The sequence below is a fragment of the Lycorma delicatula genome, chromosome 10, assembly GCF_047948215.1.
Source record: "Lycorma delicatula isolate Av1 chromosome 10, ASM4794821v1, whole genome shotgun sequence".
Taxonomy (NCBI): domain Eukaryota; kingdom Metazoa; phylum Arthropoda; class Insecta; order Hemiptera; family Fulgoridae; genus Lycorma; species Lycorma delicatula.
Window position 1 is genome coordinate 20,567,279 of NC_134464.1, and position 25,198 is coordinate 20,592,476.

Sequence of the window (25,198 nt, forward strand, 5' to 3'; positions counted from 1 at the left end):
TTTTTTGACAACACTGTGACCTGTGACAAAAATGGGTCTACCACTATATCCCAGAAAGTAAGATAACAAGTATGGAGGGGTGGAAAAATGGGTAGGGGGCACTGATCAAGGTCAAGAAACCCTTCTTAGCTGGAAGAGTTCTAATAACTGTGTTTTGGGACTTAAAAGGTCTGCTGCCGATTTATTTCCTGCACAAAATAAGGCATTAATTAAGCCAGTAATTGGATGACGTCAGAGCTACTTATTGCAACAAACAAAGCCAGCAACCATTTGCAAAATCCTCCATTTCCATGACAATGCATGGCGACATGTAACAGCTCAGGCACGATAAACTCACTAAAATTCACTAGACACCCACTTCATCCAGACTTGTCCTGTTTGATTTTCACATGTTTGGATTGGTGAAGGAAACTTTAGTTTGGCTAGTGAAAGAAACTTAACTTTTGGTTTGCTTAAAGGATCTTTAGGGGAAGACTATACCGTAGTTGAGCATTATGTGCACAATTGCTTGTTGGGGCCACTATCTTTTTCTGATGAGGGAATTTGGAAGTTACCTATCTGGTGAAGAAAATGTACTTCTACCGAAGAAAACTGTGTGGAAAATAAGGTAATTTATTCATAATTTTATCTAATATTAATAAAGCTATGTTCGTTCAGTTTATATTTAAATGACCCTTGTAGTTAATAGTATGTAATAAAATACATTTTCCCTTTTATGGTGTAGTGTAAGTCATCTCCTTGTGGTCCACCCTGGGTAATGCTAAATGGTTTAATTAATTAAGTCATGATGGCAGATCTTGATTGTAATCAAGCCAGACATAAAGCAGTCCCCAATTTGACTGTCCAGGAGGGGGCTACATTAACAATGAATAGCGTAGGATTTGATATATTTAAGGTATTACAGTGGAACACAGGTGGAATGTACTGCTTTAAGACGGAACTGCAGAAAACATTACAGAAGGAAGACATTCCTGTATTTATAAAACTAGAAGCTAACATTACAGACAAAAAATTAAAATATTTTATCTTTAGTAACTACCAGATGCACCTTCTCCCAAAATCTCATCAAGTTGCCAGTGATATCCTAGTTGGTGTATGAAGAGGATTGGTGAATGAATTTATGATTATTAAAAGTATGGATGTTATTGATTTTTGTGAAATGATTAAATTGGATTTGTGGGTAAAGAAACTGCATTTTCAAATATACAGATAGTACAGCCCACCAAACAATATGCCGAATACTAATTTTATAAATGTAGAGAATTAAACTTTAATTGTAGGTGATTTCAATGCACATTTTCCCAGAATTGGATAACAGGTCACTAATGGTGTAGGCAAGACAATTCAAGACTATATCAACAGATATAGTCTGATAGATAACAGGTAGGAGCGTATAGCTCCTACTATATAATGCCACTATAATGGATAGATGTACTTGCACTATAATGGATCAACAACAAATCTGGATTTAACTCTGGTCCCCACAGATGTCCATAGCAGAGCAGAAAGAAAAACTACTGGGGGAGGAGGTTGTAGTCATTGCATGATAGTTACAACAGAAGTATGGCTTGATGGGAGGTATGGAACAGGACCTCTCAGAGAAACTAGATGTAGCTGTAATTTCAAGAAGACAAAATGGCAAAAATTTAAGACAGATCTGGAAGAAATGCTACCCACAGACAATTTTTATTTTCATTGCAACATCTGCTAACAATGCCCAAAAAATATGCTGCCTTTACTGAATATGTCTGCACAGCATGTATCCATGGGTAAGATCTACAGTTATAACCCCTTCTGGATGAATCCCTTGTCAAGAATCAGTAATGAAAGAGAGGAAGCCAGGAAGAAAGGCAGAGATTACTAAATTGGTGTGGGATGTGGTTGAGTGGAAGCATAAGGCAGCAGTAACGAAACAAGCAGTAACAATTACATCAAAAAAGGAAAGCTTTTCCAAGTTTCTGAATATTATAGATTATAGAGACAACTCCAGCAAAGTCTCAAAATTTATATCTTTCTTGGATGGTAGTTAAGAATCTTGTAAGCACCCTGTGGCTAGAAGGTCCTTGAGAAGAGGGAACTTGCAAAAGTGCTTAAAAAATACTTTTCAAAGCATACAGTTGTCAAAAGAAATTAAGGGCAGAAGAAATATATAAAGCAACAAATTGTAGAGGGTAGGAATGACAAATGTCAAGATGTCTTCAATGATGAGTTCACCATGCAGGGGGCTGAAGGGGCCATCTGCTCCTTGAAGAACATAAAGGTGCCTGGTTGTGATATGATAGTGGCAGAATTCTGCAAAAATCTTGGGCTGGTTGTGTTGTGAACACTGCTGTCACTATTTAATTAATCTGATGGAAATCAGATTTTCCATGGAGGAAGTACCAATTTTGAAAACCAGTCAAAAGTCCTCTTGATTTACTTAAAAATCAAGAAACAGATTCACAAATTTAATAAGTCTCTAATGAAAACAAACCATATTTCTCTCTGCTCTGGTCTGCTTTCAGGAACAAGGTCAATGTCTACACCCTCCCACACTGCAGCTTTATCACAGAGTTCTCCACACATCCATTCTCATCCTAACTACAAATATCTCAGCTAACCTGGGCTCAATGCTAAAATGCCTATCTTGGCGAAGTAAGCACCCAGGCAGGCCCCTAGCCAACCAAGTTGCTATTCTACTTATACATTTGTAACAACATCAGATCCCCTCAGCCATCCTCCACAGGGTTAAGAATCTAAGGAAGCCAGCAACTATATTCCACTTCCTTTCAGTCTTCTAATTAACTTGCAGATCAAAACCAGTATTGACCTTCTAACTACTTTGGTATGTTCAGCTTCATACCTGGTACAGACATATAAGACATGGCACACATCATCAATGGCCCTACACTCTCCAGACACAAGCCTGAATTAATCATACCAAATCTGGCCAACCTATCTCGATAAGAACCATGTCCAGAAAGAAACTGTGTAATATGCTGATTGGGGAAAATCCACCTAACTACCTGATACTTCTCACATCAGGAAAAATATCATGCATGTAACAACTATCGTTCGATTCAGTCCACCTTACCTGACATATATGGAAACCTTTGTCATCTATTTCTTTTATGCACCAAGAGGTGATTTTGCTAAGTTCTTGGCATCATAAATCAGTCACAGGGATATCTATGGGCTTAATAACAGAAATAACAAGAACCGCCTCTATGAGACAGTTCTATAGGCATCAATCACAAATAACAACAGAAGACACTGGGCTCTCAACAAAGCTTCGACAAACCTTATACAGAACATGCACAGATCTGAAATTAAGCCCCCAATCGGGGTGAACTGCTCTCTGAACACCGAAGAAAACAGAACAAACCTTTTTATAAGCATATTGAAAGGGCTCCTTGAATTGAAAATTCTCATCACCTACATACTTAGATACATCTAGTAACTTCTGCAGTGGGACATACCTAATTTGATGACTTACTGATACATGAGGTTGTCGTGTAATAATTAGTCTGTCCTTGAGCAACAGCATCATTGTTTTCTCAGGGCTAAACACAATCTTATGTTGCAAACTTCACAACTGGAGTATCTTGCAAACCTGGGCTGTCCTGAATTCAATCTCATTCCTTGAATTTCCTTTAACCAACAAAAGCCCATCATGTGCATACATGATAACACAGAATCCACCAGCTAACCTCAAATGCATTAAAGAATTGACTTCAACAACCCCGAACAGGGTTCCTAAAACACTATTCACCGAACAACCCAAAGATACCGTTTTTCCTACTTCTGAGATAACATCTCAATTGCTGAAATAACTATATAGCACATTCAATTCATTCTGCGTACAATCACATTTCTGCAACTGAAATAGGGAGAGGGCCACCACAAATTATTAAAAGCACCTGATATGTCCAAAGAGATATCTAAGACATAATCAGATTCACTAGATGAAACAATGTTTATAACCTTAAGAATAGAATCTTTCGTGTCCCTGCCTAGTTGAAAACCATACCGATCATCCATTAACAACTTTCTAGAATTAATCTACCAGTAATACAAAATATAAAACCTCCTCAAAAACCTTTCCAATAACTGACAGAACTGTTAAAGGCCTATAAGAGGAGCTAAGAGTTGGGGTCTCTTCACTGCCTTTAAACAAAAATTTTAGAACACCTTTTTTCCCGCAAACAGGGAAATAGGCAGCAAGAGCACCCTATTAAAAATTCTAGTCAAAAGTACCAACACAAATTCCAACAGAACAGACAAGGAGCACCAGAATATTTCTAAAAGAACTACAAATTACCTGACATGCCTCTGTAATTTCCACAGATAAAAAAATCAGGGTAAAAAGCAGCAACTTTCTTCCACACTCACAGATGATTCAAGGTTTCATTAGTCACATTATCCAGCAATAAATCATTCAATAGAAACAATTATTGAACTATGTATCTGAAGCAGAGTAAGCCTTTAAAATTTTTTTTATTTCATAAAGAGAAAAATAATTTAAAAAGGAAATTTGTTATTTATTATGTACTTAATTATTAAAGATCATAGGTACAAATTTTTTATGCACTGTTACTTGAAAATAGGAAAGTTGTAAACGCACACATAAATGGGAAAAGTTATAACTATTTTTATTTAATTTTAAATACTTTATAAGGTTATGTTATTTTAAAAAAGATCTCTAATAAAAATCTGGAATGAAATTGCCCTATATTCAATATTTTTCTTTAAATAAATTGAGTTTGGTATTACTGACATAATCACTTTTTAAACATATTTTCTAAAAGTAAAACTCACTTTATTACATAATTTCAGTTGCATTTTTTATAATGAAATATAATATTGCTTTAAACCTGCACAAGCAATCAACAAAACATTGTTGTAAGAACTACTTGATATGATACTAAGTGAGGTCATGTGATTTGAATAAAGAATGGTTATTAAAGAATAAAGATGGTTGAATGTTTCAGGAAAACTTAAAAATTCTATATCTATTTGTTAAGTACCTGAGCAACCGAGTATTATGTAGTAATAAACTTTAAGTGGTGGTAAGTCACTTTTCATTGCTAAAGATTAAAGATAAAGAATATGATTTTTTTTTAGTGCCAGCGACATTTAAAAATTATTACATAAGAAAAATGTATAGTTCACATAATTATAAGGCCTTTCTTTCCATCATTTTTATTTAAGTTATTCCAGTAGGTCTCCATCTCTTTCTTGCATCCTGTTGATTACAGTCCAAAACCCTCTTCTTCATTGCACTTGGATCCTTTGTCAAAGTATGTCCAATCCAGTTGCCTTTTAATTTGCTCTCTCTTTTCTTCTTTACCACTAGCTAACAGCTCATCAGTTGTCAGTTTTTCAGTCCACCTTACTCTTATTTTTTCAGAGACTCCTATTAATAAAAACCTGGAGCCTCTTTACAGTTTTTGCTAATGCCCAGCACTCGTCTAATTTACACAAGCAGAGTTCAACATTTGAGTTGAAAATGTGCAAACTTTGTATATGATAGGTGTTGTAAACTTTCCAGACTTCGCACAACTGTATAAGTACTACTTTAGTTTATTTTTTATATATGTATTACTGTTCTTGGTACTACTTTTGCACTGTACTGTGCTACCTAGATATGTGAGTCTCATTTCAATATTTTTACCATTCACTTTAATTACTCTAAAACTTGAATATTCAAATTGCATAGAATTTGTTTTCTTTACATTGAGCTTTAAACCAAACTTTACCTTTCTCTTTGTAAATCAAATTACTTGGCTTTTATTTTATTATGACTATAGAAGCCATAAACAGTGAAATTAAAATCTTTCAATCTATATGTTAGCCCCAACCAATTCCTCACTTTCTTCAGTCACTCACCTTTCTTAAAACTTCATCCATCACCATTAAAAATGCAAGTGGGAAAATACACATTTCTGTCTAATTCCATACACAATAAAATTCAGCTGACATTTGTCCAGCACACATCACTGGACACATAATCTGCATGTTTCCTTAATCAAATTAATAATTTTAATTGGGAACCCAAACTCTAATAATGTTCCACATTAATTCTCTCTGTAGTCAGAACGTCTTTCAAAATATATTAAAAATTTATACAGTCTAGAGCTCCATTCTGCACTGTAGTCAGTAATGATTCTCAACCTTTTTAGCTCCACAACTTGCAAAAAGTAAAAAAAAATATTATTTAATAATAATATTATTAATATTATAATAATATTATATTATAATAATATTATTTTGTGATACCCCATCCACAACCCAATGGAACAAAGTTAAAATTATTTAGCTATCTAAATCTCTATCTGAGGCCTTTAAGTTTTTAAAAGCATAATTTCATTGAAAATAATAATAATAATAATTGAGGTTTTAGATTTTTTAGCTGTGTTTTCAAACAGTGTAACTGTTTATTTTTTTTTCTATTAGATTGTTGTGCAAAATGGATAAATTTATGAAAAAACAAAATGAGCCATCTACATCCATTGAATCGATTGGTAAAAAGACACGACTGTACAATGCAGTAATTTAAATTATGGTTTTACCTCATTGGATGGAAAGCCCGTGTGCTGTTTGCTTTCAAGACTTCTTCGATAAAAGCATGAATCCATCAAAATTCACAGTACTAATAAAAGTATACTTTAAGTATCTTCTCATAGCATTAAGAGTAGCAAATATCCAAACCCTACATAATCGCAGAATACTTCATATTGCCTGCTGCAATTGATACTGCGAGTGTTTTAATAGGCATGGAAGAAGCAAAAAGATAGAAAAAAATTCTGCTTTGTAACAACACATTATAAAAGCGAATCGATGTCATGCTGTCAAGACATGGCAGTCAATGGCTGCGTATCGCATGAATGCAATGGGAACAGATCATCTAAGAAAATATGTTCTGCAAATCAATACCATGCAACAGGACTATGTTTTTTATGAAGCTACTAAAAACAATAACAGATTGGACAAATTGTGTTGCAATATGTAGTGATGGTGCAAAGGAAGTGACAGGAAAATTAAAAAGATCATCTTATACCAAGGGCAGAAAGGATGCACTACTTCCTTCACAGATATGCTCTTGTCATAAAAAATATGCCGAAAAATCTCAAGCAAATTCTTTATAAAGCTATAAAAATGGTTAATTTTATTAAAAGTTGACTGTTACAGAAGAAACTGTTACTGTTTTCTAAACTATGCAATGAAATGGTTGAAAAGAAAAAAAATCCTCTTTTCCATATAGAAGTCAGATGGTTATCACTGGGGAAAGTGTTAACCCAGTTATTAAAATTGCAAGAAAAATTAATGATATTTTTCCAGGATAAACAAATGTCATTCTCAATGTTTTTATAGAATGAGTATATGTTGTTGGCTTACTTAGCTGATGTATTTATGCATTTAAACTTGAATCTGAATTTACAGTGGTGTGATAAAACCATTTTATTAATGACAGACAAAGTTCATGCTATCATTAAGAAGCATGATATCTGGATTATTCACTGTAGCCCCAAGCAAAAATTTTTATGTTTCCACTCACTTCCGATTATATTGAGAAAAATTTGGATAGCATGAAGATACATTTACTTGAACTAAAAATTCAGTGGGCAGAGTATTTCCTGGAAGATAAAAATGATTTCTCAAAGAGATGGGTACTGAATTCATTTAGTGAAAATCTTGTTGCAGCTGCTACATTACTAGTTGAGATTTGCAACCCGCTCATCAAAATGTCTTTTGTTAAAACATTACAACTACAATTCATATCAGATGATTTAGATACATTTTGGCTTGCTCATTGAAGTGATTATGGAAATTTAGCCACAGAAGCATTGAAAATATTATGCCTTTCACCATGTCTTACTCTGTGAAAAAGTTTTTCTTCTACGGGCACTAAAAATTAAATATAGAAATTATTTTTTATCACTTGAAAACAATTTGCTTTTCTGCGTTTCTAACATAGATCCATGTATGGAGAAAATATTAAATGAAAAACAAATGCAACTGTCTCATTAATTTATTTTCTTTACATGTGTACTTATAAATACTTATAAAATGTTATAAGAAATGATTTTTTTTCTTAAAAAGTAATTTCATTATTGTTTACGGTTAAAGTTTTAGGCTAATTTTGCAACCCCAAGTTTGAAAAATACTGCTCTTAAACCAACCTTCTCCTTAAATGTTTTTTTGGTCACTTTACCTCCACAATACTATTTTTACGGTAATCTTATCAACAATAGGTAGTAATGTGATTATTCCCAATTTCTGCAGTCTAACTCAAATTTCCTCTCCTTTGGTGTCTTAAAAAGTAGGCCTCTTTTCCAATCTTCTGGCATACTCTCCTTCTGCCATACTTTACTAATCAGACTTATCAGAACTTCTGCATTGATATTGACCCTGTGAATGTCTTAATTTCTAAGCTATTCAAGCTACATCTGGTACCTTTAAATCTTTCATTGGTACACTCTAATTCTCATTTCAATATTCATCACACTAACATCAATCTCATCAGTCTGTCTTGGATCCTAGTCTATCCACACTAGCTTTAGTCCTTCCAAACTACTTTTTGCACCTTGACTGAACATTTTTGTTCCATCTGTCAGTAGGTATTTCATTATTTGCCTCATTATTTTTAATTAATTTGTCTATTCTAAATTCTTAGATATTAGAAATTCTATTATAAATTCTTAGTATTCTTAAATATTACTTGTTATATAAAACTCTCTAAGGTCATTCTCTCTCCTTATTGCATCTCAGTCCATGCTCTCTGATCCCTCCTCAGGCTTTTCATTAGTTTCTGAACACACTAGCTGTATTGCTTCTGAAGTTTTTGTCTTCCTGAATATTTTGATAAACAATCATTTTTATCTTAATGCTTCTTCATTCAATCTTCTCTTATGATTACATCAGTCTTTCCTTTGTCTGTTAAGATACACAACACTTTCTTACTTGCCTGTTTGTGCACCTCCTTAAATCCTTGACCACTAATTTTCCACATTATCAGTTTTATTTAATTTTAAAACTTTTACTAAATCTAAAAACAAAGTTTTCTCAGTAAGGATATATACTTATATATTTCTTATGCATCTTGTATTGCTTATTCTGAGTTTGAAACTTCCTATGCACTACATGTAGCTTGAGTCTAGGTTTTGCTCTCATTAGATAGTGATAATTTGTAATATCAGCTTCTTTCCTTATTACTATCTATTAGAGAACTTAAGAATTCTCTGTTCAAACCAATAATCAATCTAATTTTACATCTTTTGGTTTGGAGCAATCCGCATAGCTCTGCTTTTGGAGGTGTTATATCACCTTCAATAACTAGATTTTTGCAAAATTTGGCAAACGTTTCCTCATTTTCATTTATGTTCTGAGACTATGTCTACCTATATATGTTGAAATCCCTACTCTGCATTATGATCTTTGTAACAGTTTTTAGGTCTGTTTTCTAAGCTTTCTGTATGCATCCTGTAATTTGCTGTGAAAATTAACCCTTCCTTTTCTCTCAGCAAGTTCTGTTATTATATAAAAATGCAATATTCTAGCATTTTTAAATTTTAGATAGGTTAGAGACCCTAACCTATCAACCATAACAGAAACAGGCTTTCACATAATTAAATTCATTCTGGTTTCAACAAAAAATCTTATCCATATATATGAGTATCAACTTCCCCCTGCTGACCAGAATACAAAAATATAACACCATTCTGCAAGTTTATTAAATCTACTCCCATCTTGTCTCATTGACTCCCAGTATTAATAAGATATATGTTTCGGTGTTGGAATGATTCACTTCAACCTACCATTTTCTCTTAAGTGATACATTCCAAAATCTAAAAATCTTCAATGAAATCTGAACCAGTTGCTTCTTTTGGCTCCAAAAATAATTAAATCTTCAGTTGTAGGTTGCTGGTTTTCTCTCACCCTTGTACCATGGTTGGAGCCCCTGATTGCCATCAGTTGGCCCAGATATTTACCATCCCCACTTAACTGTTATGCGAGTTAAGAAAAACATTGTATTTTTTCTTACTAGTTACTAGAACTGTTGTGTCCACAGTTGGTCATCAGAGAGCCTTGCAGGAATAACAGGATTTACCACGGGAGGTGAGGTTGACGTTTAGACAGAAGAAACTATATATTTGCTATCACTCATCAAAAGATAGTTTTTTTTTTACAAATCAACTACTGCAGTTACAAAAAAAAGGATTTTGTGTAAGATTTTCCCCTTTGCTTCATGATTTCAATTTTTACATAATTAGTGTATTTTTAAATATTTGTGGAAAATTCATTAAGGCAAATTCAACATTTTTTCCATATTTTTTTTCCTGAGAAAAAGCTTTTCTTGTTTTTTCCATGGATGAGATCCTATCTGCAAAAAATTTAGACTGTTTAGAATTATTAGGAACTTTGGCAACCAAATTTTAGATAAATTCTGGTGATATAACAAATTTCATAATGTTTTTCATATGGCTCCATTCTTATAATTTATAATACTTGATGTTTTTTAAAAATAGAATTTGTTGAATATTATTGAAACATCAAAATTTTAGTTATAAAAATTGTTTGACAGGATAAGCTAACTTTATGAAATGTCTATGTTCATGTGTTAATACAGTTTTTTAACTATGCATATAATAAAGCAACCTCTTATTCACTACGTTATCCTGTTGTTAACTGCTGTAATATAATACAGACTGTCTTGATTATAGTATGATTCTATTATATTGTTTACAGATAAGTAATAAACAAAAAAATATTTTTATAATTTTATATATTTTACTGTAAATAAGTTTTATTAGTCAAAACACAATAAAAACAAGTCACTACATGTTTTTTTTTTACTCTCCCGTAATTACTCTTAAAAATTTTTCACTACTAAATTTTAACATATTAGATAGCTGTATAAGACCTTTCTTTCTTTTCCTGTTTAGCCTCCGGTAACTACCGTTTTTAGATAATTCTTCAGAGGATGAATGAGGATGATATATGTATGAGTGTAAATGAAGTATAGTCTTGTACATTCTCAGTTCGACCATTCCTGAGATGTGTGGTTAATTGAAACCCAACTACCAAAGAACACCGGTATCCACGATCTAGTATTCAAATCCATGAAAAAATATCTAGCTTTACTAGGACTTGAACGCTGTAACTCTCGACTTCCAAATCAGCTGATTTGGGAAGACGCATTAACCACTAGACCAATCCGGTGGGTTAGCTGTATAAGACCTAACCTCCGATTAATATAACTCAAGTTATTTTAACTTAGAAACGTTGAAAATTCAACTTACCTTTCTAGGATGTTTAATAGTTATTTCATGTAAGCCATCACGAAGAGATTAGATGAATGCAGTAAATTTGAGGTAATACAAAGGGTCAGATTTAATTTTTTGTGTTCTTTTTAGGTAATGTGCAATATTTGCTTGACTATTTGTTAAATTTTTGTTTAACTCTTACTGTGTTTCTTTAAAGTTTTAAGCCGCCAGTTGATGTACTAGTTAGCATGCTTGCTTTTGACTACCTTATCTCAAGTTTAGTTTCTGGCAAGGATCTAAATTATGCTTTGTAATCCTCAAAATTTATACAATTTTATTTTTTTTATACCTTATCTCAGACTAAATAACTCATTCAATATTTATATACAGAGCCACTTTGGGTACTCAGATTTAAATTATATATAATTACATCAGTGTGTAATTTTTTTTAGTAAAGAAGGGTATGTAATTGATTGATAATTGATGTATAGTAGTTACTTGTTTTATATTACAGGGTGCTGTAAGGCGTTGGCTGGCACATCAAAGAAAGGAAAGAATGAAAAACGCAGCAGCTTCCAAAATACAGGTGTTAATTTAAAAATATTTGTGTACTGTGAGTTTAGAATCAGATGTTTATATCGCTATACAGTTTGTATATTTTTGAAATTCTTAAATTCCCCAAAATAAAATATTACAATTTTTTACAGTCTGTAAGATAACCATAATTACTTGGGATATAACAATCTTACAATACCTTGGTCTTCGTCTAATTGCTTGGTTGTTAAACATTTTAGCAATTATCAGACTCTATGAAAAATATTAAACATGGTTTCCACAGGCAGGAAAAGTCAGGAAAAATTACAAAAAATTTTAGAGAATTGAATTTTTTTTCTGAATTAAGATTATGTTAAAGTATTTTTTAAGAATGCCAAAATATATTTGATATACTTTCCTGGTATCAGGAATTGGTGACCCCCATCACCCAGCACATTGCAATTACATGCATCAAGCAGCCATTAATATGTCCTGTTCTTATTTACTTTCCGTAATTATTCTTTTATATTAAAGGAGGAACATTCCGAATCGCAGTTAAAGTTTTCACTGGTGAAATTTTAACAAAATGTTACCACTGAAAAAATTTAAAGGTTGTAAACTGTTTTCTTGGAATTTCTCTAAAGCTACCATGAATTTTTTGTATTTTAGGTAATTAACTGCTTTTAAATGGCATCTAAAAAGACTGTTTAATGACCAGTGGTTAGATATAAACTTACACCTAGAATTCAGTTGATTGAGAAGAGGTAGAAATGTATATTATGTTTTTTTGGTGTGCGTATAATCATTTTGAACTAGACAATATGGGCCAACAGGCAGTGACTTTGCACACTAAAGGAAAGCAGCATAATGAAATAATTAAGATAAGGAATACCCAGCCTTCACTGAAAACCTTTTTTGTCTCCCAGTGTACTTCAACTCAGCAGACTAAAACAGTTGTGAGAACGGTGGTTGTAGTACAGCTGTATGTTCTTTGCCTGGATCTTCTGGTCAGAGTAATAGCATTTCAGCAGCAAATGATACATTTGAATCCTCGACTTCATTTACACAAAATGACAACACAATTACTTGCTTCTGTTATAAAGATGATTTTTCTAAAGGGTTAATTATGTGGGTTCTTAATGTTATAAAAAATAACCTCATGTGAAGATATCAATGCAATTTTTAAAATTATGTTTCCTGATAGTTGTAAAGTGTCAAAATTCCAGCATGTAGCAAATAAATGCTCTTATGTCATTAATCATGGCTAACCACTCTCAGGCTACAATAAAAGAGTATGCACGAGAGTGGATTTTTAATTCATCGTCTACCACCACCTGGAGAAGACCAAGAAGAAGACAGAAGTTCCCTGGCCACCTCAACGTGGGACCTCCCGGCGGATGCCAACATCCACGCCGAAGCAGCAGGCCTGTCCGGCCCACCAAGGGAGCTGCTAGTCGCTCCCTCCCTGCTCCTGCTGGTACCTTCCTGCTCCAGCTTGCTGGGCTTAAATCACTCTGGCTGGTGGACTCAGCAGCAGGAGCTGGCCCAGCGTGGGATCGCTCAGGGAGAACCGCCTTGGCTGTGCCGGCGAAAGACAACCGATGCCAACCTGACACTGCAAGGCTCTGGGGATTTTACCTCGCTCGTTATTTGGCCACGCTGTAGTGAGGGCCCAACTGCTGCTGAGTGGAAGCCCGGTCTTATTTCAATGGACGAAATGCAACTTCCCAACTTCTCTGGAGACCAGTTTCCGAACCCAACAGCTCTTCTCAGAACTAACGCAAAAATGGCCCTTTTCAGGGCTACCACAAGGTTATAAATTACAAGCCGTCGAAGCCATTCGACAGCCCTTCTCAAGGCTACCATAAGGTTATTAGTTACAACGAGCCATTGAAGCCAATCGACAACAACAACAGCCCTTTTCAGGGCTACTACAAGGTTATTAAGTGCCACATGTTGTCGAAGCCATTCGGCGATAGATTGTAATAATAAAAAAGGCATGAGTTGGACAGCTATGGGAATAGTGGAGGCTGTAAAAACGTGAAATATCTATATTTCGCGGAGTAAATGGCAATAACATAATATTATGAGAGTCAGGATACTTACATTAAACTGGTCAGAAAGAGTTAGGAAAAACAAATCTTAAAATTCGGTGTGAACCCTGTTAAAGGCAACTTACTATTTTTAAAAATAATAATGCAAGTCTTTGAGAATCATTATTCAATTATAGAGACTGATTGAATAATGTTTTTGGTTAATGTATTTGTTAAATGCCCTTCTAAAAATAATTATTACCAGCATATTATATGAATTTTATAAAATTGTACGATGTTTACTTATTTTGTTTCTGCTGACTCTCTACAAGCTTTTAGTGAATTGTGTGTACAGTCATTTGGTAAAATAATTTTAACTAGTCATATGTTTAAATAAAGAAACTTTATAAGTTATATAATAAAAACTTACTAAAAGTTAAGTGATAAAAATAATACATAAGTAGGGCATTGTAATTATTGTTGTTAAAAATTTTGTTTTTTCTGTTAATTATCATTAGGAGGAAATATTTAAAAATAAGGATCTATTTTTGATTAAGTTTGCAAAAATAATTAATCTGAAGTCATCCTCAGATGCATCTAGATTGTTGAGTTGCCATACTATTTTAAATTGTTAATTTTGGGCCCTTGCAATTTTGACCCAGTTACAAATTTATTCACTTTGTAGCTGTTTGATTTCTCTTAATGAAATAAAATCATGATTGTCCATGGCCATCCAATTCACTTATAACTTTTTAATGTATATTTACACCGCATCCAGTGATTGCAATATTGGTATTGATCCTCCTGGTGTAAATTTTTGCTATTATTTAAAAGTTTATTCAGGTTATTTGTTAAATGCCCTCTAAAAATATTTATTACCAGCATATTATATGAATTTTATAAAATTGTTCGATGTTTACTTATTTTGTTTAATCTGACTTTCTGTCCATTTATCCCTTTTCTTGAGACTCTGCAATTACTTCAGGAATTATTTTCTATTTGCAAACTATAGAGAGAGAAATTGTTTGTGATTTATCATTATACATAATACTATTGTGCAACATAATTCTTTATATCTTGCCATTCATCAATAAGCTTTATATTCCCTTTTGTATTTATTGTCAGAATGACCTTCAAAATACCTTGTGCGAGGTGTAAATAAAGTAATGAGACTAGTTTTTTTTTTGGCAGCCAAAGTGGCAACACTGTAAAGTTACTAGTAAAAATATGGTTATATGAACAGCTGATTTATATTTGGTATTAATATTTTTAGTTTATTGTTGCCACATGAGACGTAAACAAACTTTTTGTGAAATGAGTTTTTCTTGTGGATTACAAAAATAAGTGATACTAATTATGAGCAACGTTATGCAATCAAGTTTTTTGTTAAAACTTTGTGAAAATGCTACTGAAACATTTCCAAAACTGAAAAGGGTGTATGGAGATGACGCTCTGTCATGAGCCTAAGTTTTTAGGTGGTTTAAAGCATTTTCAGATGGTGGGAACCAGTTGCGACGATCCACACTCTGGAAGACTGTTAACATCAGAATGTGACGACAATGTTGAGCGAATCAGAGACTTGATACAGTACGACTGGCGATTAACTGTCAGAATGATTACAGAACAATTGAATTTGAACCGTAACATAGTCTATCAAATTTTGACAAAAGAATTGGACATGAAAAACATTTGTGCAAAAATGGTGCCAAAAAACCTCACTGCTAACAGAAAAACAACAGGGTAGAAGTGTGCTGCACTTTCTAAGGGGAATTGAAATTGATCTTGATTTTCGAAAAAATTACTGGTGATGAATCTTTGATATTTGAGTAGACACAGAAACGAAATGCCAGAGCATGAGTGGCACACTTTAAAAAATGTAACTGACCATCTGAAAGATATTCTGAGTTCCAACACTGCTATGAAGAGTGGGAAAACCATATGAAGTGTTGGATGGCTTCCTAAAGGAACTATTTTAAAGGTGATAAGAGTCCATGTATAATTGGATTGTAAATAAAAAGTTTTATCTGAACCAGTCTCATTAATTTATTTACAGACCTTGTACTATTGGCATTACCAATTTATGAATTAAAAATAAGTAATAGTTTTTATTTATGTCAACATGTCTAAAAAATGTTGCAATCTTATCTTTATATTCTTCAGGTAACTGTTGTGTAATATGTGTACATCTTAAACATAATTGACTGTTAGTTGCAACCAACCTCTAATAAATATCTGCTGGATATTTTTTTTCTAATAAAATTACAAATATTTTCTGTTTACTACTTTGTTAGCATTATTTATTATAGCTCATTTCAGTGGAAGTTCTAAACCCAAACTTGCACTTTTCTACAATAAAATACATTAAATCTTTTTCATCTCAACGTTTTGGTTTAGATCCTCTAAAAGTTCTTCCTTCATTCTTGGATGCAAACATCACACTTTATCCTTGCAGCTTAATTTCCAATTAACTAACTACCTTGTATTTAGTTTTACTCGCTGTGAAAGAGCACAAATGTAAACTTTTTGTTGTACTCTATAAACACAATAGAACAGTGACTAATAGTGAAAGGAGTTAGCAGACAAGGAAGTGGTGATTGACCTCAGTTGGTTATTAACACAATAAAATGGTATTCAGCAGGGAAAATGTTAAGAGTGATTGACTTGGGTTATATGTATGTAAAATAAAAGTTGGCAGGGCAGTACTATACCACTCTTTTCATTTTTCTCCCACGAGTGGTTGGTTGATTTTGTATCTGCTTACTCCACACATTTTAGGATTTCAATCTGCCAATTTAAAAAATAAGTTTAATTAACACAACTAAATCTTAAAAGTATATTTGAAAGATCAATGAAGAGTGAAATTTAACACATGTGATAGAGAAATGAATTTGGCTTTCATCAAGAAAATTAATAAAAATTTAAGGGTATAATATTTAAATATGAATTGCATTGTAATACAAAGTTTATCTTAGTATTGCAGTTAGACATTTATTTATTAAAAATGCATTTGCCTCCACTAAATAATTGTGTTTGCAATTATGTATGGTACTAACACTGAATCATTTGTTATAGCAGTCAACAATCTTCAAAATATCCTTGATATTGCTTTGCCAAATTTAAAAACTACATTTTTCAATTCATTTATTAAAAACTAATGAATTTAAATCATGTGGTGTTTGTAGGCATTTTGGAGAGGATACTGTGTAAGAAAAAAATTAGGCACTAAAAGAAACATGAGTTTACTAGTTCTAATGCCTGGAAACACTTTAGCAGATATCAAAATTAACTTAATTGAAAAGATGAAAAAAGCCAATAACCTTCAATTGTTATTAAAAAATCTTAGAATGCTAGACATTATAACAACTGCATCACCTCAGCTTTCTTTTGATCTTGTACAAGAAGAAGTGGTACAACAGCTGTATGAATTGATGTACAAGTTGAATCGCAATGTTGGAGATCAACAGGCAAGACATTTGATAGTTATAGTACTAGTTAATCTGACCAAACATAATGAGACATCAGATATTTATGGCAGGTAAGTTTACCTAAATAATATTTTTGTAAATTTTAAAATATCATTACAGTAAATTATTAATTGTTTTTATATCTATAAAGTATTATAGTAGATCTAATAACACTAATAAACACAATTTTTGTTTCTTAACATGTGAGACTTGAAACCAATCTGTTTTTAATGCTAAAAATGAATAGAGTCAGAATTGTTCCATCGCCCTATGTTTTTGAAAAATTATAAAATTAAAAATTTTTGATATTGTATGATGCATGTACACATAAGTTTTTTATTTTATATGGTTACATTATATTTAACTGTATTATAATCAGTTGTTAACCATGAAACAATAACTGAAGTTGCAACACAAACATCACATGTCATGATATACCTCTTTATTGGGCATACATGAACAACATTCATCATGTCTATATAAGTCAAAGCTTGTTGGCTTTCTTAGCTTACTGCTTTTAATAGTTTTAAAAAGTTTACAGTTACCTTTTCAGTTTGTGTGATAACTATAAGTGAACAGTTGAAGTTTCATAATGCTTTGTAAGTGTGTGTGATTCGAACAGATTTTACATTTGCAGTAGGTCAATGTAAAATCACATAAGAAAAACATTACAATTTTAATTAAAATCTCTTATGCACTTTGTAAAATTGATGTTGAGGATAAGACATGCGGTCTTCATGTAATATATAGTAACTGTTAATATGTAGTCACCCTAAGAAGATTGTTAAAAGAGAAATGAAAAGTCTTGCCGTTTGGTGTCCCTATGATTTGGTCTAAACCAATGATCACTTAACCTATTGTTATTTGTGTTCAACTAATGTGTCTGGAATTTCTAAGAAGTTCAAACACATTGTAGTACTCTATCCTTCTTTGCCACCTATACTCAGACCTGTATTTCACAGTGAATCCATTTCAGTTCCCAAGATTCCTCCTGAACTCTTGTTTTGTGAAAATAATTATGAAAGAGCAGACATTATGGAAGAAATCATATTCAAACTTTGACTTACAATTCCGTGAGCCACGTCTTGTGCTAAATGACTGCTAGAGATTTAATGTTATCAAAAAATCAAGCTGAGTTTTTAGGCTTAAGATTTACAAGATTGGAATTTACTTAAAAAGATTATAAAAATCTCGGGCTACCAAAGCCAACAAATTTTTTTTTAAATACTTTGTTGAAGAAAATTACTTTGTTTTACTGTTTAAATATTGATGAGCTTATGTTACAATTATGGTGAGTCATGAATCTAAGGAGTGGTGCTTTTTCATTGATTCCTCCAAGTATAATTTAAAAGCAGTTCTATTTCAAACAGTAATAAATATCCTTCTGTACAGATATGTTGTGGAAATTATATGAAAGAAACGTATGATGTTTAGAAACCTGTTATTGAAAAAGTAAATTATAAAAAGTATAGTTGGTAATTTAGAATTAAGCCTGCAGTTAGAAATTTTGTTAGGCATACAGTTAAAGCTTATTTAATATCAACATTTATGTTATTAGTGAAACTTATTACTAATAGTAATATTATTTATTTCAATAAGGATTTTTTGGAATATTATTTGTAATATATCTTTGTGCTATAAAAATATTTCAAGATAAATGTTAGAAATACTTTCTTAATATGAATTCAGAGCTGATTCAGTTCCTCACTAGGATTTAGAATTTTTTAATCTCATTTCATACACTTAATTATATTAATTTTTAAAAAATAAAATAAAATCTGAAACTTTTTAAAAAATTAGACATTTTATTTTTTCCTGATTATTATTTGAATCTTTGAGCAGATGATTTTTAAGATACTTTTATTTTACAATAGCAATCAATTATATACAAAAATTTTGTTTTTCAGATAACTGTTGCAAATGATGGTTGTGAGCTCATGCTGTCCAACTGCCTTCATTTCTACAAATCAAGTGTACCTGTGTTTTGCAGCTGCCTAACACTGCTTTGGTTATGGTCACATTGTCTAGAAAGACTGAAGGTTACTGATATTTTCTTTTGTATATAATTTTATTTCAGTTGTGGTGTGTTATCATACTTGATTTGCAGCTTACACCTTCAGCCCTTTATTTTACTGAGCTCTCTTGTAAGAGCTTTGTTAAATTTCTGTTAGAGCTGTGGTAAAAGTTAGAATGCAGAGATTGCTTTTAGTAAAAACAATAATGCAAAAAAATGAATCATCTTATATGCTCTCAGATGTTATTTATAAAATATAGTTATTTCATATGTAAATAATTTAATCCACATGAATTCCAGTGATTTGGGCATAAGAAAATTAATAGCACAAAATAACAAATATATGCATGATCCATTGGATTGGGACAAGGTGGTGTTGAGTGTAATGCAAAAAAGCAGTGCCCTAATTACAGCATTCTGTAGATTGCGTATATTTAAGAATAAAGCATATTGATATTAGCAACCAAGCAAGAGGTTATTCCAGAAAATTTAAGAAATTATAAGCAACATCATTGATGTTTCTTTCTAGCGTTTACTCTTAAATTGTGTTGGTTCTACAGCAACCTTTTAAGTTTTTATATAAAATTATTTCTTCAAAATATTTTTTCCTAGTTAGATCATCAGTATTATTCTTTAATTATAATACATTTAAGATTAGAAAGTTTTTCTATTCTTGTATTAATGTAATAATATAATCTATCTTGTGATTTAATTGTTGCAACGGTAATTTTTATGTGTATAAATATCAACAGAAAAGTCAGTTAGTCAACATCTATATGACAGTATTTTTGTAAAATTATTATCCTAGTACCATTGGAGATAAAATTTATAATTACCATCACATAATGAAAGATTACAATGTATTTTGGATAAATAATAGTACTGTTATACAATTTATACTTTAGACCTTTTCAGAAGTGGCTATCTCACACATGACAAAATCAGCACATGTTATCTTCTTATTTTTAAACAAATACAAAAAATGAAAGGGATAAATAGGTAACTGCTTCTTTATGAACTTTAACAATAGCCAGTTAATCATGCTGAAAATAATATTTCTTAATTTCAAATTCATTTTCTCTTAGATGGGCTTCCTAGAAGTATATATAAAAAGGTTCATCATTACTTAAACCACAATGGTCATTCATAAATAAAAAAAAAATATGCTGTCCTTTTTATTATTTATTATTAAAGGAATTAATGAAGCTGTTCCTCAACAATTAAATTCTCAATGGATAGAGAAATATTCTCAGAGGGATTTTAAAAACTCTGAACATGTTTTTGCTGTTTTTTTTTTGTTTGTTCAAGATCAGCCAAGATGAATGAACATGTCCACCCACCAAAGGAAATTTTATTATCTAGGGGTTCAAATAATCAATCCCTTTTAGTAATCTCGTTTTGTTTTTTTACTTTTCTACAGATTTTCTGAAAGTACAAATTATAAATTGCACTAAATATTAAGACTTGTTTGATAAACTCCAAACTAAAGTATTAAGTTTATATGAACAGCTGGTTATGAACAATGTTACAGTAGCTGCCTGTGTGAACTAACTATAAGCAATACAAGATTCCATATTGCTTATAATTTCTTAAATTTTCTGGAGTAACTGGAAAAGATACCTCTTGCTTGGTTGCTAATATCAATATGCTTTAATCTTAAATATACACAATCTACAGAATGCTGTAATTGGGGCACTGTAAAAGTGGTTTTTTATGGATCGACAAGTTTAAAAGTGACTGGACAAGTGTGATTCACAAAGCGAGGATGCCTGTCGACCTCCTCCATGGACAATATTCAGCAAGCTCTAGAGATGGTTCTGATGAATAGGTGAGGTAGCATCATCTTTGAACATCACCATTACTGATGTTCAAAGAAGACTGATCTACAACGAGGATTGTTGATTGTTGTGGATAACTCGAGCTCGGCTTCCGTAAAGTCTGTGCGTGATGGGTACCAAGACAGTCCACCAGCACACGGCTCGTTCAAACCATCAGAAAGTTGAATTTTGAGCCACTGAATACCTCCCTCCCTCCCTTCAGCTCAGATCTTGCTTCCTTTCTGACTTTCATAAGACTTCCACAGACTTAGACATCAAGGTAGCAGTGCATAATTGGCTTCAGAACCACCCAAAAACTTTCTTCTTGGAAGGACTATGCAAGCTTGTGGACTACTGGACCAAGTACATTGACAAAGGGAGGTGACTATGTTGAAAATTTATATACATGTTGAACCTACCTTTGTGATAATTTTTGATTCACCTTTGTATTTTGGGATCCACCTTGTACAAACTTCATGAAAGTTAAGTCTATTGTAAGTGATTTCATAGAGAAAACATTGACTGATTTTTAGAATGCCTCTTCATCAATAGTAGCAAATGATGTGTAAATGTCAACGTACTAGTGGTCAAGACACATACATATATTCTCAGTGTTATCGTTTGTAATCATAAAAGGCTTCTTCTTCATGCATAACATTGAGTAGCCCTTTTTTAGTTTTTCGAACCACTCACTACTGACAATTGTGCTAAAGGTCTGGGATAGATTTCCGTAATGGTACACATTCAGTCCACACAAAAAAACAAATGACTGAATGCTGTTCTTCTTTGGTACAAACAGAAAATGGATTGGCCATGGCTAATGTTATAATTTTGACAGCAGGTAGGTCTGACATATCAGAAGTATTAAGACATCTTGCAACTGTGTGAAAAAATAACACAAACACAAATGTATTGTGAATAATTATTGATTTGCATTCATATATAATTTGATTTCTACATTTAACTGTTGTTTTTGTTTATATTCATCTAAAACATGATCATTAATATTACTTAATAACAATATGTTTCAAATTACATTTTGGTTACCTTAATAAAAAATTAAGGTAACCAAGCATCCTAGTTCAGATGTTAGAAGGCTTCTTGAAGTTACACTAATATACCAAAATTGCTGCTTTATTCTTGTAACATTTCTTTACTTTTTTTAGAACATTACAATATTCATATACTTCTAAAACATATACTATTAAGAGTGTTAATTAAATGCTTATTAACAATACATTTTGGTCAGTTTTGCTTTTTCTTTTTTACCTTATGTAATCTTTAGCCCTTGTTAGAGAAGAGAAGCAGAGTGCAAATCACTTCCTGTAAATGCTTACATAATATTTGAATAGCTATTTAGTTTTTAATTACGTATAAGGGCTATTCAGAAAGTAACTTGTTAAAAAACTTCTGTCCAAGTTAAGACACTTGTGATATCTGTAAATAATTTTTTGAATACCCTCATCATAAAACTCTGCCACCTGTGAATTAAGCCAGATGGTTCTGTTTATCAGTTCCTTGTCATTTTCAAAATGCTGCATTGCTATCATTTCTTCATTTTTGGGAAAAGGTTATAATCACTGGGAATCAAATCAGGGCTATATGGAGGTTGATTAATTAAATCCCATTTGAAACTGTTGATTTGGCATTGAGTGCATACTGCAGTATGTAGATGAATGTTGTCATAAAGAAAAATGATGCCTGAACTCAGCATGCTGCATCATTTGTTTTATATGGCTATTCTCAGTTTCTTCAACATCTTCCAGCCAGTTTCAGCATTGATTGCTGTCATGCCTCTTTCCATAAAATCAAACAAGATCACATCTTTTCAGTTTTATGATGATGGTATTCAAAAACTTGTTTACAGATATGATAAATGCCTTAATCTGGATGGAAATTATGTAGAAAAGTAGCTATAAGATGGTAAATTGTTTTTTATCAATCGGTGTCTTTAATAATGAATCGAAAGTTACTTTCTGTTGAAATTAAAACATAAACCCATTTATTCAAGAAATCTAGATTAGATAAAACTTTAAAATTACTTGTTGACACTTCCTCAGTAAATTATTCTTTGTAAAATTCTGCATTTATGGAGCTGAATTTTTAAATATAACATTTTTATAGAAACCCATATTACTACTTGTACCATTTAATGCGAATGTGATGACTTACTTAAGCTGGGGCAATACTACCACCATAAACTATATAAAGAAATATTTGGAATGCAGCCTTCAGTGGTTCTGATTATAATTAAAGGAACAGCTTTTAATTATGTGAAGTGTTGGAAGTACTCTTTTGGGAGTGTCCTTAGTTGCCCTGCCATGGCTGACTTGATGTCCTGAATCGATTAAAAACTAACTTTTATGATCATTGATTCTGGAGAATTGCCACACCGTGATGTATGACATGGAATTTTGTTATAATGGAAGATGAAACTGGTTTACCCATTTTTCAGGTTTCTTAAATCCTATAATAAGCTCTCTTGATGCTCAGTTTCACTAAAATTTCTCTTGGATTTATTATATTGAAAGACATTGTGATTACTCCTTGTCTTCATGTTTTTTTACAAAAATGTGAAACAAAATTTCATATTAATGCATTGTTCACAATCCTTGATTTATATCACATTTTTTGACTGACTGCATCAAACTAATTGAAACTGTCTTACCCAGGAGCAACATTTATCAAATCTTTTAAATAAATTTGATGAATGTTTTGATGATTATTTATGGTGTTTTTTAATCATTTTTTATTGTATTACTTTTGCTTAGGTAATCTTGGAGGCACCAAATTTAAAGTATGCTGTAAAAACAATATCTAAAGAGCTGATAAATAGTAAAAAATTCAAAAGAAAGACTGGAAGTACATTAGGAAAACTTCCATCTAGGATTCCAAACTGGGGACTTGATAAATCAAAGCTTGGACTCAAGACTTTTATTGATCCTTATTTTGCGTGGCAAACATTATTGAAGAAGTTAACAAAACTAGAATTTTATTTTTAAATTTCAGTTTTAATTAAATAACTTAAAATATAAAATATTTTTTAAATAATGTGTTTTGGTATACTAGTTTAAAAAAATAAAATTAAAAAAAATTATTAATTAAATGCCATATTTTAATTAAAATTTATATTTTTAAGTTTTTTATAATATAAGAGTTCTATCATTATATTTGTTCATTAAACTTAATTTTGTTTTTAATTTTATTTTTGTAAAGGTATAATTTTATATGTTTAATAAATATAATTACAGCTGGCATAATAAAATATTTTTAACAATTTAATTGTAAATTTCAGTTCTTTTATTCTTTAGTAAAATTTTTCATTCTATTTAGATATATACTCATTAATATCTACTTGCTCTGATAGTTTATACATATAGTTTCTGTATAGAGTTAAAATTAACATAATTTATAAAAATCATACACAGAATTAGTTACTGATTTTCTACACAGCATGATTTTATAATTTTGGTATCTGCATTGGAGGTGGTACACATGAAATTGATGTTTTTTCAGTAATACTGTATGAAAAATTTAAAGAAACTTCTTTGTATGCTGCTGTGTAAAACTATTTATGTACTTTCTTCCTGCATCTGAATTAATGATATGTGACATTATTTTCATCAATTTTTTTTATTTATAAATTTTGGTATGTTAACTTATAGTCTAATAAGTAATACAAGATTTATTAGTATTAAAATTCCATAACCTGGTAGGAGGTTAACACTCCATAAATAGAGAGGTCAACTTAAGTAAACACTCTATAAATGGTGGTAGTGTTCACCTACCATTTGTAGTGAAGCACTGACACAATATTTGTAGGAGCTTATACATTTAAATGAAATATTTTTATAATGCAAAAATGTATCTTCTGGAGTGAAATATAGTGTTACACTACATCATACTCCTCCACCTTGTTGCATATCGCTGATATCTTCCTTTTTGTGTTTTGTTCAAAGAGCACAAAATGTATCTTCTGGATAGATTCTCTTTCTTTCCTGTGGACGATTATAACATTCTTTCATATTTAGAGCTACATTTTCAGTTGATGGCCTTTGTATTTTTTTTTTGTCAATGTTTGCAGAAAATC

General features: G+C 31.7%; 1 protein-coding gene across 2 annotated transcripts; it reads left to right on the top strand.

Annotated features, from left to right (window-relative positions):
* The first annotated feature begins 236 nt into the window (after positions 1–236).
* LOC142331442 (abnormal spindle-like microcephaly-associated protein homolog) lies at positions 237–24,353 on the top strand. Of its 2 annotated transcripts, none has more exons than XM_075377358.1 (4): positions 237–607; positions 11,761–11,832; positions 16,996–17,348; positions 19,185–19,293. In XM_075377358.1, exons 2-4 carry the CDS (start codon positions 11,803–11,805, stop codon positions 19,186–19,188), a joined length of 387 nt encoding a protein of 128 aa, XP_075233473.1. In that variant the 5' UTR covers positions 237–607; positions 11,761–11,802; the 3' UTR covers positions 19,189–19,293. The 2 variants fall into 2 exon arrangements, with proteins under 2 accessions (XP_075233473.1, XP_075233472.1); XM_075377357.1 differs by lacking the exon at positions 19,185–19,293 and adding an exon at positions 23,880–24,353 and having other exon boundaries at positions 240–607.
* Positions 24,354–25,198: the final 845 nt, after the last annotated feature.

Bases quoted from the DNA above. Each gene is read 5' to 3' on its own strand.
- LOC142331442 (XM_075377358.1), top strand. From the start codon at position 11,803: ATGAAAAACGCAGCAGCTTCCAAAATACAG. The intron at 11,833-16,995 runs GTGTTAATTTAA...TGGTGTTTGTAG, and splicing joins CAGCAGCTTCCAAAATACAG to GCATTTTGGAGAGGATACTG.